Source organism: Epinephelus fuscoguttatus, linkage group LG20, assembly GCF_011397635.1.
Source record: "Epinephelus fuscoguttatus linkage group LG20, E.fuscoguttatus.final_Chr_v1".
Lineage (NCBI taxonomy): Eukaryota > Metazoa > Chordata > Actinopteri > Perciformes > Serranidae > Epinephelus > Epinephelus fuscoguttatus.
This window is the reverse complement of record NC_064771.1, coordinates 18,848,859-18,867,378: the sequence shown is the minus strand read 5'-3', so window position 1 is coordinate 18,867,378 and position 18,520 is coordinate 18,848,859. Positions and strand designations below refer to the sequence as shown.

Sequence of the window (18,520 nt, the reverse complement as noted above, 5' to 3'; positions counted from 1 at the left end):
CAGTTACAACACAGATGCTCGATACTGAGCTTAAACAAAGGTGGGAGGCCTACAGGAGGAAAGGTAGCTGAGCCAGAACCTATAGAAGGAAAAACAATCAGTGGCCCAAGCAGAGGCTGACAAATCTGGGGTAGTCAACGTTGTAGAGGCACTTTGCAAAGAAGCATAGTAGATGTAAAGGGTCCTCAAGGTGCCAGAGAGGAACTCTGACACTCAACAGAATGAAGAGGAGCATCAAGAGCATGGCCATCAGACACATAGCAGAGAAGATGGACAGGGTGGTCTCCGTCAGGAAATTGTGGAGCTGCTCCAGAAGCAAAATGACCCGAGGGAGCAGAACGAGACAGTCTTAGTGGCTTTGAGATCCTGGAGGCTCTTTGCCAAGACTGTGCTGAGATAAAAAGTCTCCAGTGAGCATTCAGTTAAAAGGCAGGCTCTTGCCACCCGGCTGGAAGTGAAAGAAAAGACGCAGAAAGGTCTCTGGCAGGACATATTGTGACTGATTCAAATGCATGAGAAGGAGATGGAGCTGAGGGCCGGGGCAGACATGGACAAATTAGAGGCCGTTGAAGTTGGTGAGGCATGGCAAGGGTGCTCAAGGTCCCAGGAAGGTAAAGCAAGGTCCACTACCAAGACAGTGACACCAAGAGAGAAGTGAAGACCTGCCAACTGACCACTGATCCCCTTCATTCTGTGTTTCTTAACTCTTTACTTGTTTTTTCTTAAATTAAAAAACATAAAGTCGCTGACCTTGAATTAAGATAGCATAGATCAGCCCTTCATAATTATTGATAACCTGTGACAACCTGTAACAGATATTTTACCTTGTGTGTGGAAATCAGGTGTGCTGAAAAGACAACACGCTCTTTTTTTATTTATGAGATCTGAGGCAAAACGATCAGCTCCCGATCAAACACACAGGAAGCTGTGTACTGCTGTTGTTGCTAAAGAACGGCTTGTGTTGTGAACTGTTTACTCTTTACTCGTTCTCTCTGTTCATCTCAGCGTGTCGAGTTTCGGCGGTCAGTACACGGGAATCCCTCGTGTCGATGATATGATAAGCCTGAGTGACATGTCGGATGCTCCTAGACAGGATTATATTCGAGTTGTATCAAAGATAAAATAATTGACTCATTGTTTGACCTTCCACCAATGTATTTAACAATCTAGGTAGCAACTAATCGTGAAGATCTGCTTGACTGCGCCTCACCGTCTGCTCAGCTGTGATGTGCAAATGTTACTTTTTGTTAGTGTTTGTTTTATTTGTGTCTGTTCAGAACCTGGTGGCTCATGTTGGTTATTGTGATTTTTGTGCTGGTTTAATGTTTAAATCATTAGTGAGGCAGCCCAGAAGAAGCGCCAGAAGAAAATCTACGTTTCTGCAAACTACAGATTTGTTTCATTTGTATGTTTCATACGTGTCATATCAGTGTTTCTAAAGTGATAAAGTAGTATATGAGCTGACTTTATCATCGGGAAGTGGAGGGGATGGTGGATGGTGTGATACCTGGGCGAGATGCTTTCCAAGCTGCACACCACTGTTTAGTACCAACAAACAACAAAACTGGTTGTTATTTAGAAAGTCACCACTGTGTTTTTAGCGGCTTTGTAGCCACCAAATCTGGTTGTTTTTTAAGCGACCCGTCTCCGTGTTTCCCCCGAGGACAGTGCCACAAAAAGTGGTTGTTTTTTACCGAGACATTAATGTGTTTCCTGCCAGAATAGTGCCACAAAGAGCAGTTGTTCATTTACAGAGACATTGCTGTGTTTCCAGTTGGGATAGTACCACGAGAAACAGTTGGTTTCTTTTACACTAAGACATCACTGTGTTTTCCGGTGGAATTGTGCCACCAAAACCAGTAGTTTTAAGTCAAAACATGATCTCTTCCGAACCTTAACCAAGTGGTTATTGTGCCTAAACCAGTGGTTTTCAAACTTTTCGTGCCCAAGGCACAGCAAAAGGCAAGCCAAAATCTCAAGGCACGCATGTATTTATATGTGTGCCCAATAGCTTCTATAACCCATTTTATCACTCCTATAACAACATAAATGTTTACAATTGACAACCAAGTATTACTCGTGAAATATTTAACTCCATTTAAAATAATGTAAGATAATGTAATGTGTCACAGACTAATAATGCCTATGCGCGAATGACAAATGGGTTCCCTGTGAAAGATTTTTAAATTATGTTAAATTAAAATTTTTAAGGCAAAGTTTGCCTCTTTATTAGGAAATAGGTGTGCACAACATACTGATACAGTCAGTTAAAAATTCATTCATTACTTTTTGTATAGGCCAAGTTGAAAATTGCAATAAATATGTGTGGTTATCACAAAATCCCATAGCACACCTTGTGCTGCAGCACACCATTTGAGAACCAAAACATAACCACACATTAAGTGCTGTTGAAGTTTCAACATATCCGCTACATAATAACGTCCAAATGTAATGTAGGTACAGGCAATTGGGTTGAGTGAATAATAACATCAAAGGATTAATGTCTCTTATCAATCAATTCAATTTTATTTATAAAGCCCAATATCACAAATCACAATTTGCCTCACAGGGCTTTACAGCATACGACATCCCTCTGTCCTTAAGACCCTCACAGCAGATAAGGAAAAACTCCCCAAAAAAACCCCTTTAATGGGGAAAAAAAAAACGGTAGAAACCTCAGGAAGAGCAACTGAGGAGGGATCCCTCTTCCAGGACGGACACACGTGCAATAGATGTCGTACAGAACAGATCAGCATAATAAATTAACAGTAATCCATATGACACAATGAGACAGAGAGAGAGAGAGAGAGAGAGAGAGATGCAGGTAATGACAGTAGCTTACAACAACATTATTGAAAGTAATAATATTATAGTTGTAGTTCTGGCTACTGCGGTACAATATGTTGAAAGTATGTATTAATACCTGGCAGTATACATGTGTGACAATAGTCATATGTGTATAATAACAGTAGAAGTATGACTAATGACTAATGATGGCAGCAGCAGCAGGAGGCATCTGGCAGGACCACGGCAGCAGCACAACCACACACGTCACGCTGTCCAGGCACCGCTGCGGTATGAGTTAATCTGAGAGACAGTGGAGCACAAAGGCTCCGGAGAAGAAGCCGAGTTAGTGACATCCAGAATGGCCGGGTTAGCTAGATGCAGTAATAGGATACAAGAGAGAGAGAGAAGGAGAGAAGGTGCCCGGTGTATTATAGGGGGGTCCTCCGGCAGACTAGGCCTAAGTCAGCCTAACTAGGGGCTGGTACAGGGCAAGCCTGAGCCAGCCCTAACTATAGGCTTAATCAAAGAGGAAGGTCTTAAGTCTAGTCTTAAATGTGGAGACGGTGTCTGCCTCCCGGACCGCAACAGGAAGATGATTCCACAGGAGAGGAGCCTGATAGCTGAAGGCTCTGGCTCCTGATCTGCTTTTGGAGACTTTAGGGACCACGAGTAACCCTGCGTTCTCAGAGCGCAGAGTTCTTGTGGGATAATATGGCACTATGAGCTCTCTAAGATATGACGGAGCTTGACCATTTAGAGCTTTATAAGTTAACAGTAGGATTTTAAATTCAATTCTGGATTTTACAGCGAGCCAGTGCAGAGAAGCTAAAACAGGAGAGATATGATCGCGTTTATTAGTTCCTGTTAGTACACGTGCTGCTGCATTCTGAATTAGCTGGAGAGTTTTTAAGGACTTACTAGAGCTACCTGATAATAGAGAGTTACAGTAATCCAGCCTTGAGGTAACAAAAGCGTGGACCAATTTTTCTGCATCTTTTCGGGTCAGGATAGGCCTAATTTTCGCAATATTACGCAGATTAAAAAATGCAGTCCGTGAGGTTTGTTTTAAATGAGAATTAAAAGACAAATCTTGATCAAATATTACTACGAGGTTTCTTACGGTAGTGGCAGAGGCCAGAGCAAGGCCATCTAGAGAAACTATGTCATCAGATAAAGAGTCTCTGAGTTGTTTGGGGCCAAGAACAATAACTTCAGTTTTGTCTGAATTTAACATCAGGAAATTGGTGCTCATCCAGGTTTTTATGTCTTTAAGGCAGTTATGGAGTTTAGTTAATTGATTGCTTTCTTCTGGCTTCATCGATAAATACAACTGAGTATCATCCGCATAACAATGGAAATTTATAGAGTGATTTCTAATGATGTTACTTAAAGGAAGCATATATAGAGTAAATAGGATTGGTCCGAGCACAGAACCTTGCGGAACTCCAAAACAAACTTAGAGCTGCTTCTTGAGAAACTATGTGTTGACACCATTTCTTAATTACCCAAGCATTTTTTGCATTATATTCTGAAAAAATTAAGTTTTGATATTGTTGCATATCAGACAACATGACAAAGATATATCCGTGATAGGCCAATACCAGCCTACCGATAAAACAGTCAGGCTCTGAACCATCCACTGAAAAATCAAATCATCTTGAGAAGTAACTTCCTGGGATAAAAGAAGGTAAAGAAAATGTACCACAAATGCAATTAAACTCAATAAATAGATTTTTCAAAATGTAGTTGAGCATCTAAACTGCTTCCACAAATTTAGTCCAAAAAGTACCCACAAAACCAAAACCCAGTTAAGTTGTTAGTACCCACCTCTGTGGTTCATACAATACTAGATCAAGCTCTGAATTTTGTGTAGTCTTGTAACCACTGTGCCACAAAATTCTTTTTGGGACTTCCTCTAAAATGAACATTGACTGATTCGAGGCAGCTGTAAGTCAAATCTGATTTTATCTCAGCCAGTAAAGCTAACAGGATGCTGGGCTTCGTACTGCAGACGTTGCGTTTTCCGAAATAATGTCTCTAATGTAAATTAACAACAGCAGCCTCTAAAAATGCAGAGCCAAGTAAATGACACCACGTCAGTAGAAAGAAAGCCACTTTTGATCAACAGGCTCACTTTCCCGTCGGCTCCCCCATGGTTTATATAGTACAGCCCTAAGTGTGTGGAATGGTGTGAACAACCAAGAACTCTTCGGCCTAAAGTACCACATGGATACTGATGACACTGGAGTCAAATTTGCGCTCCAACATGGGATCTTATTTTACCCCAATAGTTGAAAGTTAGACTTACGAGCCTGCGCTAAAGGTCCTGCATTCTTAAATAAAAAAGCCGCAAAGCTGTGGTGGTGCCATGCCCAGCAGCACAGTGTCACCTGGTCTATTTATATCTCGTGAGGAATTCTGGATTCAGAGACTCAGCTGCCACTTCTATTATTACTATTAGCTAATGCTGTAACAAGTACCCAGCTAACTCCGACTATGTAGCTCCTTTATCCATTGCCTTATTGCCCAGTACTAATTACGTCCTCACTGTCAATACCATGTTATTTGATTTTATGCGGCTGCTCAGTGAAAATGTGCGTTCCTAATTTATTTTGCATGTGCATAAAAAACTAAAGAGTGTAACAGTGCTGTGGTTTATGAATGCAAGCTAGACTAAGTGTGGCTAGGATGATGCAGCTGCAGTCTGATCTCACTGCTTGCTTACTGTCTGCTTAGTTGGAGTATGTTATTTTAAAGGGAAAATTTGCTGTTTTTTTAAGTGGGGTTGTGTGAGGCACTTATCCATAGTCAGTATATTATCTACAGTGGAATGCAGATTGCATTCACCCAGTTTGGAGAAATAGAAAGCAGTACTGATGTTTTGTCAAAGACTATTTCCCTGTTTAAGTGTTTCCCTTGACCTAAATCTGAATCAAACCTAATACTAATTCCCCATGCTCCTCATACGGTCCCATTTCCTGAGTTGTTCTGCCAACTTTACCCTTGAGTCGTAATGTGGAAACAACATGGACACTGCAAAGACAATGTGCTGTATTTTGTTGCTCAGAGCATTTAAACATGTTGATAACAGTTTGAAGCTTTTTATTACAAAAAACTTTTGTCCTAGACTTGTTACTGCACCTGAACATCCCCTAAAACTAAAAAACATTTGCTTCACCTGACTAATGTTAATGAATAACTTTTCTAAAATCTATTTTAGGTCACACATGGTTACAACCCCATACCATATTACAAATTGCATATTTCGTATGCCATGTTTTTGTATATATGACCTCAACTTGATACCAAACTTTTCGCAGACTTTCCTGAGTTGTTTTTCCAACTTTAGGGGGTGTTTTGCATGAATGATCCCTGTCAGGAACAAATTTTTCCAATTATTCTGACACCACATTAACGTAGGATTATCCCTAACCCTAGCCACAAGAGAGGCGCTACACATTTTTACCGGAGCAAAACGCTATTTGATGGGGAAACAGACTTAACACAACACCAGCACTGGAGCAAAGCTGTGTACCGCTGTGGATGGTAGCAGCAGCAAATGTATCGTGGCCACCCCAATAAAGGCCCACTTAAAAGAAGCATTTTTAGGTGGCTGTAATACACCATGCTGCTGCCCCCCTCCACAGCAGTACAAGGCTTAGCTTCCGTGGCAGTACTTATGTCTGCTTCTCCAAACTGGAGCACCGACCGCCGTCTACTGTAGGTAATACACTTATTATGGATAAAGTACCTCAAACAATCACACTTAAGAAAAACAGGACTGTCCCTTTAATCAATATGTTACTTAAACATAAAAATTACATTTCCTTACTAACAAACAAGTTGTTTTCATAACATTAGATGAATGAAATGTGGCTTCCTTCACTTTATTATACCCCCACAAATTATGATAATAATAAGCTGGACAGCATACGATTGTAACCTGTAGAATAAGCTGTTAATAACAATAACCTTCTTTACGATATATGTCAGTCTTTCCTGGCCCCACGTCTTTAACTCACAAATGTTGCCTTGTCCCTCTCACTTTGCTTGTGCCGTGCAAGTCAGCAGAGACAGACTTAGTTGCATAAGATAGCCGTGCGTACAGCTGCACTGCCACAGTACTTAACACTTGTACAGAACTGGGAACACATATAGAGTTCACAAGTGGAGGAGGGAGGGCTTGATGGGTTAAGGCGGCACATGGTGATCCCTCAGCCTGGCACGAGGGCGTGGCATGTTAGCACCACAGTGGGAGTTGGCGATGATGGTTGTCCTGACTTACAGGGGTTTACGCTGTAGTAGTCCCTGCACCCACAGGCCACTGACACTTCAGCAATAGACTGAGGCGGAAGTTGGAGGGGACGGGGGAGAAACCTTATCCTTCTGGGATATTGAGTTAAATGTCATTGCACTGCCCTGAGGGAGACACTGACAGGCCGACCCCTATCACAGCCCCCAAATCTCAGAGGTCAGAACGGCTGTACAACAGCTGAGGCCTGGAGAACGGCTGGGTGAAACAGAGATGGGAACACTGGCAGAACACAGTCAGAGTAAAATGTTTTATGTCTGGGAACAACATAAAGTTTATGGAACATAAAGCTAAATGCCAAAGTAATACATTTCATCCCTTGAAGTTTAATGTACAGTTCAGCTTACTTACACATGTACAAACTATGTGAGCATTGCAGGTTTTTATGAGTTTGCACACACATCATCATACTAATCATTCTTATACTATTTTGAATGCCAGTGTAATCAAAGGAAATAATTAAATACATACTCAAATTTTTCTGAATAAACACATCTTCTCAACATATTTGCGGCATAAATGTTTATATGATGAATAGCATGCATATATTATACTGGCTTTCTACTGTACTACATTATGGTTAATTCTCTGTACATGTTGGAAAAGGAAATGCCCCTCACCAGCAGGCCAGAGGGCTGGGTCAGTTGGTCACCGGCAGCTGATTGGAAACTTGAAAGCTGCCACAAAAACAACCTCCTATTTTAGGAATTCTCGGTTGAGGAGCAGCAGCAGAAGGTCACAGTTGTGTAAAGAATAGGCTAATAATAAGAAATGTATATGCTGTATATGTCCTCATAGTTGTGAACAGCAGTTAGTTACTCAACAAGTACTAAAAATACATCTGAGGTTTAGAGCTATGAAATGTTTTTGCAAATAACAGATAGATTGTTAGTGGATTCTGGTGACTTTGAGATGAAGGCTTCAGTTCAGTTATGATAGATAGATAGATAGATAGATAGATAGATAGATAGATAGATAGATAGATAACACAAACACAACAAAAATGAGCCATATAGTTGCAGTATCAACATATAAAAATCATATCAATAGATCATAAAAGTCCAAAGTAACACAATGAGCTGTAATCAATTAAAAAAGCAAGCATTTTCTCTTTTTAATTTAATTAATTTTGTAAGTAAGATATGGAAAATAATGTTTCATCTGTTTATTTACAGAAAAAATATGGACAGGCTCAATAACAGTCCATGGGGTTCCTTGTGATTAGAGATTCACCCTTCAGCTTCACAACCTGAGTTAGGTCTTCCATTACTAGAAGCATCCATCCTGCTGGAATGTCCTTGAGCAAGTCACTGGATATTATATGTACTATTTGTTTCTCATCTTTTACCATAATCTTTTCTCTTACTATACATACATTATCAATAAACTTAGATACATTAATCAGTAAAACCAACATTCCTTTATGAACTTTTTCCATAGCATGTTATTTGTTGTTAGCATAAAAGAAGAACCCAATGAAAAGCATTTTAAATCAAATGAAAATATATTACATATCAAGTTGAAAAACCAACTATTCATTGAAATAATGTTGAATTTCAAATTGTTGTAGAATTAGAGGGACTTTTAGCCTCTAGTTCTTTGTCAGTTTTATTGGGTAATGAGGAGTCCTTCAAGCTCACACTTTGGTCGTTAACACCATGATGTGGGCCGCTGAGTTCATGTAAATTGTTTGAGTTACAAGGCAGTTGTGAAAATCACCACTTGCACTGTGGTGTAAGTTGTTGTGAATTATAAACAATTCACAACTGGATTGTAGAAGAGTGACTTTAGCAGTGATTTTCAGCTGTAAAAGAAAACGTCCGGAGGTGAGCAGTGATAAAAAGATTGTTAGGAACCAGTCATATTGTTACTATGATGCCCAAAACACTTTATTTATTTATTTTATAAGTAAACCAGGACATAAAGTCACAAAATTCATACTATTATTATTATTTACTGTGAAGTTCTGTGTCAGTTGATTCAAACAACACATCAACAACATGTTTTATTTTCCTATGTTGAAGTCATTACATTCTGCTCTATGTATGACCCTTGTGTAGATCATCACACTGTGGGGAATGTACTGCATCTCAGTGGCCTCTCTGATGCACACATCTGTTTTACTTTTCCCCTTAAGCACATTTTTTTATGCCTGATGGCCACACTTTAAGTGACACTGGCATAAATATGATACAGTAGCATCAGTCACAAACATACTGTATAACCCTCCTGTTAACCTCAAATTTACTGATATCTTTTGTCCTTGTAACAAAAATTATGACCCAGCTATATGTGTCAGGCACCCCAATTAAAAAAACAAAAAAAAAACTAAAATAGAATAAAAAATCCCAACCTCTCAAAATCTGGAAGAAAGACCTTTTTGGTGTTTTATTCGCTTCATAAAGAAGCTCCATCTTCTTTTTCCTGTTGTCCTCCCCAGTGGGTTTCCCAGTGTACACCTTGATATTCCAGGCATAGGCGGACAGTGCATCACGTGCTGCCCATATTTTGATACCATATTTGCCTGGTTTGTTTGCCATGTACCATCTGTCGAAATGCAACCTGACATTCTCCCACAGCCATGTGGGGGCCTGGATTGTAAATAAAGGGTCATCACTTGACCCATTTGTCCCATGCATCCCGTGTTGCTGCAAGTTTGTCACAAAACGTATGACACAGGACAGTTTTCAAATTTCAGTGTCAGCCTTTCCAAGATGTTGCTTAGCTCTTTGACTTGGACACTCCTGCCAAAATGAACCACCTAATGTGCAAGTAATTTACGTTATGGCTTAATGCTCAAATGTGATCACTCCCCAGATCCAGTCTCTCTGCTTAGATTGTTCATTTTAATATTTGAAGTGACCCATACTGTTTTTGTAGGACTTTTGTTGCCTTTACTATGGTCAGCTTAAGAGTCAAAGGAAAGAAGAGGGCAGGGAGATGACAGGCAGCAAAGAGCGACTGGTTTGAGTTGAACCTGAGCCGCTGCCAAGGACTCCTTCGAGGAGCCTACATGGGGTACATAGTCTACCTGATGAACTAAAGCTTGGCCCTGACTATGCAGAATGATGTTATCATACCCCCTGACTATAGGGATTAGTTAAGGTTAGGGTAAGAAAATCAGTGGCAGAGCAGGGCCGGTCATGCCTTTGGAATAGTAGGAAGATCCGATGGCGTCATTCTGCATTATAATTAGCCATGTGCTTCTGTTTGGGGAAGTGTGTGAGTAATTTTGGAGCAATAGGCCTTTGTTTTCAGGATAACGGCCTATTGCACGAATAAGCTTTTGGTCCATTACCTCTATTAGCAGCTATTGCGGGTAGTTCTGTCAGGAGAAGAGTCAGGAGTGTTGGGGCTACGATGTGGTGCGTTAAATCGAGGACCAGTTCCTCCAAAACTTTAGGATGTCCAGGGCTACATTCCAATATCTCTGTCGGCGCCTCATGACAACTGTCACAGCATGTAGGCAAGCTGTCCTGGTTAGAAAGCATCTGACAGTTGGACCCTATTGGCTGGCGATTGGTGCAGCCTACCGCAGCAGCAGTGGTTCAGCCTTTTGTAATTTCAATGGATCGCTCTGACACTATGATGAGTAATCTGTGCCTGTGCTGTGGCGTGGAAAAATACACATGAATTCTAATATGACTGTCTGTCTCTACACCACTCTAAAAAATAAACAGATCTGTATCACATGAGAGCGAAAACATAGAATTTGGACCACATTTGGTTATAATGTGGACATAGCCTAAGTCTTTCCCACTGTCCCCAAACAGTTAAACTGGGGAGAGGGACCATGATAACTTTCCATTTCTGGAGGGTATACATGTCCCCTCTTGGAGGCTGAGAGAGAACAGAATCTTCTGGTGGTTAAAAGACAACATGACCTCGAGTGTCTTATTCTAATCAGGATCCTCTTCAACATTATCCAGACACATACTCTGCCACATTTGCTGTCAAAGAGCTGTGACAAAAACTCTTAAAGAGAGACCTCACAGAGAAAGGTTCAGAGGGCTGCAGTACAAGCCTGTATAAGTTTGATCCTCCTTATGTTGTGTGAACTATCAGTGTCCTCGCAGGAAACATATCTCCCCTCCCCCACCGTGTGGGAAAACTGAGGGGTTCTCCCACTACTACAGGTATGGCTATGGCAGGTTGGCAGGTTGCAAGTGACAGTGACCTCAATAGCACCCAAAAAAACATTAACAAATGTGTGTATTTTTTCATGTTTCTCATATGTTCCAAATGGCTAAAACAGCCTTCATTGACCCCAAAGAACACAGATGGGTACAAAATGTATACAAGAGATTAAAAATATAACATCATGTTAATTTTATGTTGACCCAGTTGCTCCCATTAAATTAGAAAAAGTTATTTTATATGAAGAAAAAAAGAAATCAAGCACTTTTTTCGAGTTGTTAAACATGGATTTTGGTCAAATTGACTTCAAGGATAATAGGAGGGATAACACTAATGGTCCAGAAGGCTGACACTGACAGCTGTCAACATTTCTCTGCACCAAAAATAAGCTTTGGAGGAACCACTTTGTTATGCAATAACTACCAATAAGTGCATTTTTTTTAAGTAAGGACTATTTCACACCGGAAACAAATTTATCTTTGACTATGGCTGACACTTTGACACTACACAGCAACGTAACACAGGAATAAATAGATTGCAACAAAAATGTGCCCTGTAGCTGTCAGAGGTGGTGAGCAGTGACCACTGCTGTTCTTACAGGAACACCTGTCACTTTATTGATTAGCAACAGCAACTTGAATTCCTGTCTGCACCACCCAGCAGCCTGTTTACTGCTGTTTACTGCTGTTAAAACAAATTGTAAATCAACAGAGTTTGTGCTCAACTTCATGATGCATACTGTATTGTCACTTCATGTAGTGTTACTGACATATCGTTGTCAGAAACAAGACATTTTCAGGCGAGCAAGACATCATGATCATAAACGATCAAATCCTTAGTTACTGTACAGGTTTAAGAATAAAAATAGAGAGTGACTCCAGCTGATGAACCCAAGTGACATGTCTTATTTCCCAATAACAAATTCAATGCTGTGAATACGCCACAAGAGGCCATTGTACCTCACTAAATAGCAATTTTCAGCCAGATCATCTTTCATGCAGCTACCTAAGCTGCTCCATATCTCCCCACTGCCCTCTCTTCCTCATAAAAAAAGAGAAATAAAACTTGATCCTCCTGTATCTGCAGCCGGGGCTTTTCCTCTGTGGTGTGATAGTGTGACATGCAGACTGTCCTCTTGGCATTCCAGCTCCCAAGCGGTCATTCCTCTACTACACACTCACTTTTCCTTTACTGCTCCCATGCCTTACTTAACTGGGTTCATTATCAGGTCTGGTGTCTCTGTTATTATGAGCAGTTCTGCAGAGCTCTGCAGACATGCTGATGACAGTAGATGATGTAGTTCTGCTGCACAAAGTTCTTGTTTCTTGGGTGAGCTTTGAACTTCATGTGTCAATGTGCCAACATGTCTAACTCACATTGTCCATGTAAAAGTGCCAGCTAATTCTTGTACTAAATTATTTGTCAACCATCTTTAGTCTCTTACCAGTTTACTCATCCCTCTCTGGCTCAGCCACCTTCCTCAGCAGAAACCAGTTGAGCCATCACTCAATGTGCCCCCCCAATTCCCCCCTCTCCACTCTGGATGATCTCCTGTCTCAGTCTCTCACCTTCTCCCTTCGTCTTATTCCACTGACCATGCATGTTCCAAAAACAGATCTCATTTTCATCCACGGTGCGACCCCCACCCTCCAGCCCCTTCATCACCACTCTCCTGCATTACCTCCTTTCCAAATCCAAGCCTTGTCCACAGTTCCTGTCCAAGTCCACCATCCCACCTCCCTATTGCTCCACCTCGAGCCCCACCCGCGCCCCCCCCACCATGCCCTCCCATGCTGGAATTTGGAGGCGTGTGTCAGCGGGGTGTCCACCAATCCTGAGCCCTTTGGTGGTATAAAACCCTGAACGTGCATGCGGTTATTCGCTCTTTCTGTCAGTCCAGCACTCCTGAATTGGAGGGTGCCACACTTCTAGGCGCGGGTGGTGGAACAAGGGTAAAAACTGCAGCGAACACCTAAGAGGTAGAAGAGCGTGGATAGGCACGGTTAGACGGGCAATCCCTTGTCTATCCTGAGAGGATGGAGAACGCACACACAAAGGTCCCGGCAGAATGCCTGGCTTACTTCGGAGTGAACGAGAACAGTGGTCTCACTCCCGACCAGTTCAAGAAGAACCTGGAAAAGTATGGGTTCAATGGTGAGTGTGGGTGTCAGGGATGGGGTGGGAGGCCTACTGAAAGAGGAAAGACTCACAAAGTCACTGTTTGGCAACTAGGCCACAAAGAGAAATCTCTCACTTCACAGTTAAAGAAATATCTGAGTGTTTGCATTAAAATATTCTTCAAAGTAAACTTCCTCGGGTAGTTTCCGGAGGGATTCTCCTGAGTCAACACCAGTGGAGATGAGATATACTTGTTGTGTCGGGCTGGGTTGAGATTTTGCATGTGATGCTTTTTTAGAGAGGAGTTGCAACAGCTGGTAGAAATGCAGAGACACTGAGAAGCAGAGACTTTGAGGGCTTTGAAGAGCTATTTAAAGATAGCCAAAGAAGATGGCTGGAGAGCGAGAGAGACAGGTGATGGCTCAAGAAGCTTCCTGGGTGATATATGGGGCGGGCGTTAACAGGAGAGACGGATAATTTTAGGCCGGGTAGAAAGGGGAGGTCCTTAGATGGCTTACGGCTAAATGATCCGTGATATGATTGCTGATCAATAACCAGTGGAATGGCAAATTAGAAAACTGTAGTAGGGTATTATATCTAAAAGAATTCTTATTTTCACAGTGATGTTTCGGTTGCTTCGGAGCATTTTAGTCAGCTGCCATTAAACAGAATATTATACTTTGTTTACAAGTTAAGGAATTTATAAAGCGACCAGCCATTGCAGTGAGGTTTTCAGCAGGCCGAGGTTACAAGTCAAAGCTGATTCAATATCAAACACAGAACAATGGCTTTTTAATTTCAGGCATCTCGGTACAGCACTTGCAGTCTCTAAGCATAAAACACATAGGTTTTTGAAAAGGTGAAAGTTTAAGAAACCAAAGATCTTGAGGCCACATTTAGTTTGTTGAAGTGTTGTTGAAAATGTTTCCTTGATGAACGCCATGTTTCTTTCCTGTATATTAATCATCAATTGTCCTGTCTTTCTGTCTCCACAACCTTTGTCCTCCTTCACCTTTGTGTCCAACTCCAGAGCTGCCAGCTGAGGAGGGTAAGTGTTTATCCAGCCACACAAATAAAATGTGTAAATCTGAATGAGAACTTCCAGACACCTGATTTGACCCATCATTAATATTAAAAAAAAGCCCCTCGTCCACAGAAGGGTTGTTATAATGTTGCATACAGGTGATGCCCACACACTGATAGCACTGTACTGGAAATGTGTATTACATTTTGATTGTCATCTTTAGCAACAAAGACCTGAAATCCATCGTTTATACACTGAAAACACTTTCCTTTGCACCTTTCATTTGCATATTTCAGTCATCACGTTTATATTTTGTGATAATTATTCATTAATTTATATCCCTGTCTGTCTCTGTCTGTCTCTCTCAGGTAAGAGCATCTGGGAGCTGATCATTGAGCAGTTTGAGGACTTGCTCGTCAGGATCCTGCTGCTGGCTGCCTGCATCTCTTTTGTAAGTAAACAAGTCTTTTTTTTTTAAACATGTCAGTAATTGTAAACTGCAGTAGGTAACAGCAGTAGTATTTGTAGTACTCATAATAGTAGCTACAAAGTCCACGTGACACTGGCACCACGTGGGATCAGACACTCAACTTTTATCTGTGAAAGAAAAACAGGTGCATACTTTCACAACTCTCATTAAGAGGATTAAACTTGTGCTTCTCTCTTTTACATTTTTGGCACATTAATCTTTGGGGCCTTCTTGATTGCCACCTTGAAAACAGGCCATATAACTTTAGACCCCATCAAACAAACTGCGAGTAAACAAGCATGCTGCAGTTGATAGTTTCTGCCTGGTCACTTTGTCCAGATGACCTCTTATCCCCCTCCATGTCCCTCCACCCCTCCGTGTATTTTTGAGGACGACAACTTGAGAGGAGGGAGACAGATTGCAAGGGCTTGTATGAGGTGTATTAATTCCCGCACCCAGCTTTCACCCCTTTGGGCAGCTGTCATGATGGCCTTAGAAGGCGAATATTGAGGAGCCAGTGAGAGATGGGGGTCAGAGAAGTCTAGGGGGGCTGAGGGGTAAGGGTTTATTTTAAGAAAGCCCCAAGCTAAGGAGAGAAACTGAATCCTTCGGGAAAGGTCAGGCCTGAAGGAAGGAACGAAGGGCCTCCACAGAGAGAGTGTTGAAGTCAGAAGGAGCAAGGAGTTATGGGACACTGAGATCAAATTAATGAGGATTATGTAATCATGTTATGACATGCAGATATGTTATCAAAATAACAGGCGTCAACACCGGGAAAAAAAGGAACTGATTTAAAAGTATACCAAGTCATAAAATGGCCTGTATAATCAAGCTTTTAAAACCATCATCAATCATCATGCATAACAAGGTTATAAAGCTGCCATCAATTTTTTCTTTCAGGTACAATCTAAATGTTAATTGTCCATTTAAAGCACATTAATACGTATTTGCGTGCTATTCCACACGCCTGCTGTCACTGTTGTCTCCTGTCCTGTGCTCACACGCCATCACTGATTTGCCCTCTACCACTCTGACCTCAGGTGCTGGCCTGGTTTGAGGAAGGTGAAGAGACCGTCACCGCCTTCGTGGAGCCCTTCGTCATCCTTCTTATCCTCATCGCTAACGCCGTTGTTGGAGTGTGGCAGGTCAGTGACGAGGCCCAGCGGCACGTTGAGCAATCACACATATCCATTGCAATGATGACAGAAAGTACACAGGCTCCAGTTACTGCCATGTTTTTATACCCAGATGTGGTTGCTCAACTTTTACAACTTTTAAACTCAAAATAGCTGGCGTGTGCTCCAAAGTTGCTGTTACAACATCGAGTAAATCTCAAATAAACAATATTATTCACGTAATTCAAGAAGAAAAATACGATATGTTCACCAAATAGGCGATGGATGATTTGCATTATGCAAGTCATGCTCTTCTACATGCATGCCAGTAAGTAACTGACACTGCTGTCGGGCATCAGTCACCACGGGAACATCACATCCCCGCCAAGTGTCAAAATCAGCTGCTTCGTTCTTGTTTCATTGCAAGATTTTATCGCTCTAAATATCTCTTAACTCAGCATGTACTTTCTCATTGCACGCTCCCTGAGATTATGCATATAAACATAGATCCATGCACCACTGTCCACTCAGTAATTGGTGTTTATTTGAAAAATAACTGCCATAACAATACATGGCAAACATCAGGTCATAGATTTGACCTACTCATGTGTCATCAGTAGCTGTGTATCAGTGCGTAAGTGCTTTGTGTAATGACTCAAAGCCTACTGGAGGACACTGCAAGTGCCAGACCAAGGACACCATGAGTATGGATTACATTTACGCAAGGATAAACAGGCGTGCTGACATGAGTTTATTGATGACTGTTAGAGTGTGACTCAAAAGTTGTAAATGTGTGTTTGTGTTTTCGTTTTAGCTGACTGTGTCTTTGTATGTGTGCCACAGGAGCGTAATGCTGAAGATGCCATCGAGGCTCTCAAGGAGTACGAGCCTGAGATGGGCAAGGTTTATCGCTCTGACAGAAAGAGTGTGCAGAGGATCAAGGCCAGAGAAATTGTCCCCGGAGACATTGTGGAGGTGTCTGGTAAGAAATGTCATGACTGTTGATCATTCTTAAAGAGCAGAACCCCAGTCTGTCAGCCTGATCTGTAATATCACAGTCTGTGTCAAATTTCTGTGAGAAGATACAACAAAGATCCAGTGGGTTTCTTCATATTTCTGTTGAGGTAAAGAAAGAATTTGGGTAAAACCTGATAGCAGAGCCTCGTGTCTTTTTAAAGCAACATGAGCAGCACTGCTGTGAAAACATGCTGACTGAGGGAAAGCAAAATCATGAGTATAAATACCCGTACTAGCACCTGCCGCACCTCTTCTCCCCTCACTGCTACGGCCCACTTCTGTTCATTTGTCAGTGTACACCTGTTGCCTCTCTCGCTGCCCCTCCCCATTACTCTGAGCATTTGGCTCTAAGTTTAGAATCTCTTTGACCATAAATGTGAACATTTGTTTAATTATTTTTCAGTTAGGGATGTAATTGGTGGGTGGGCAATACATTTCATTCATTCATTCAGCAGTCATGCCTTTGGCCCTTGAAAAGAAGAAGAAAAGAAACACTAACAAACTGCAACTGCTCAAACAAGGAGCCCCCGTTCTCCTCTCGCACGCCTTACCCAGATAATTGGCCAATCTATGTGTCTCAAATGTGAACAGCCATCTAAGTCTTTGTACATCTTCCATGTTTACAAAATCAATACTCACCCTTTTCCCATCAAACAAAGCACTGCGCAGTTCATAATTAAAGGGCAGTAGAAAATAAAATGAAACTCATTTTCTATATTGTTTGAGCAGTACATTGGACCGATCTGCTTTTCTTCTTCTAGATTAAAATACTGTCCACTTTCAACAGTAGAAGGTAATATACCAGATCTCAGATGAGCACATAGAGATCTTTGCTTTTTAGACAAAGTATATACAACATAATTCTCTTTTCCATCGTTGTAACAAAACACAGATTTTCTTAACAAACCAATATTGAGCTTTTCATTATTAAAAAAAAGCATCACTAAACTCAGAGCTGCAAAACAGTGAGCGTACATCTTCAGACCAAGAACCGACAATTTGTTTAATATAATTAATATATATATAGTTACCAGCTGTGTTTATTTTATGTTTAATGTAAATACGAAAACTGTTCTATGACAATTTAATTTTAATGAAGACTGGTTTGTGATTCCCAACAGTTGGTGACAAAGTTCCCGCTGACATCAGGATTGTTTCCATCAAGTCCACCACCCTGCGTGTTGACCAGTCCATCCTTACTGGTAAACTTTGAGGAAACTTTCACTCTACAGAAGATGTGTTTCTCTGTCCCAACTCTGCTGGCTTATTACTGAGTTGATTGTCTGTTTTCTCTCTCAGGTGAGTCCGTCAGTGTGATCAAGCACACTGAGGCTGTGCCCGACCCCAGAGCTGTCAACCAGGACAAGAAGAACATGCTTTTCTCTGTAAGCGCCTTATCAACATCAATGTATTTTTCTTTACTGTGTTTCAAGATTTTTCCTGTTTCTTCTTATTAGAGCTGAACGATTAGTCGATTAATAGATTAGTATCAGTCGCCAACTATTTTGCTGATCAATCACTTGTTTTGGTCATTTCTCAAG

At 41.3% G+C, this 18,520-nt stretch overlaps 1 protein-coding gene across 5 annotated transcripts in view; it reads left to right on the top strand.

The window, feature by feature from the left end:
* Positions 1 to 13,112: 13,112 nt before the first annotated feature.
* Positions 13,113 to 18,520, top strand: part of atp2a1l (ATPase sarcoplasmic/endoplasmic reticulum Ca2+ transporting 1, like) — a 20,409-nt gene continuing 15,001 nt past the window's right edge. For all 5 annotated transcript variants that reach the window (XR_007448166.1, XR_007448167.1, XR_007448165.1 and 2 more), the window contains exons 1-7: positions 13,113 to 13,390; positions 14,385 to 14,402; positions 14,747 to 14,829; positions 15,888 to 15,992; positions 16,806 to 16,944; positions 18,101 to 18,181; positions 18,279 to 18,364. Coding sequence is in view for 2 of the 5 variants with exons in the window: in XM_049563694.1 (XP_049419651.1) it covers positions 13,273 to 13,390; positions 14,385 to 14,402; positions 14,747 to 14,829; positions 15,888 to 15,992; positions 16,806 to 16,944; positions 18,101 to 18,181; positions 18,279 to 18,364 (630 nt within the window). In the remaining 3 variants the exon portion in view is untranslated. The remainder of the gene's footprint in view (positions 13,391 to 14,384; positions 14,403 to 14,746; positions 14,830 to 15,887; positions 15,993 to 16,805; positions 16,945 to 18,100; positions 18,182 to 18,278; positions 18,365 to 18,520) is intronic.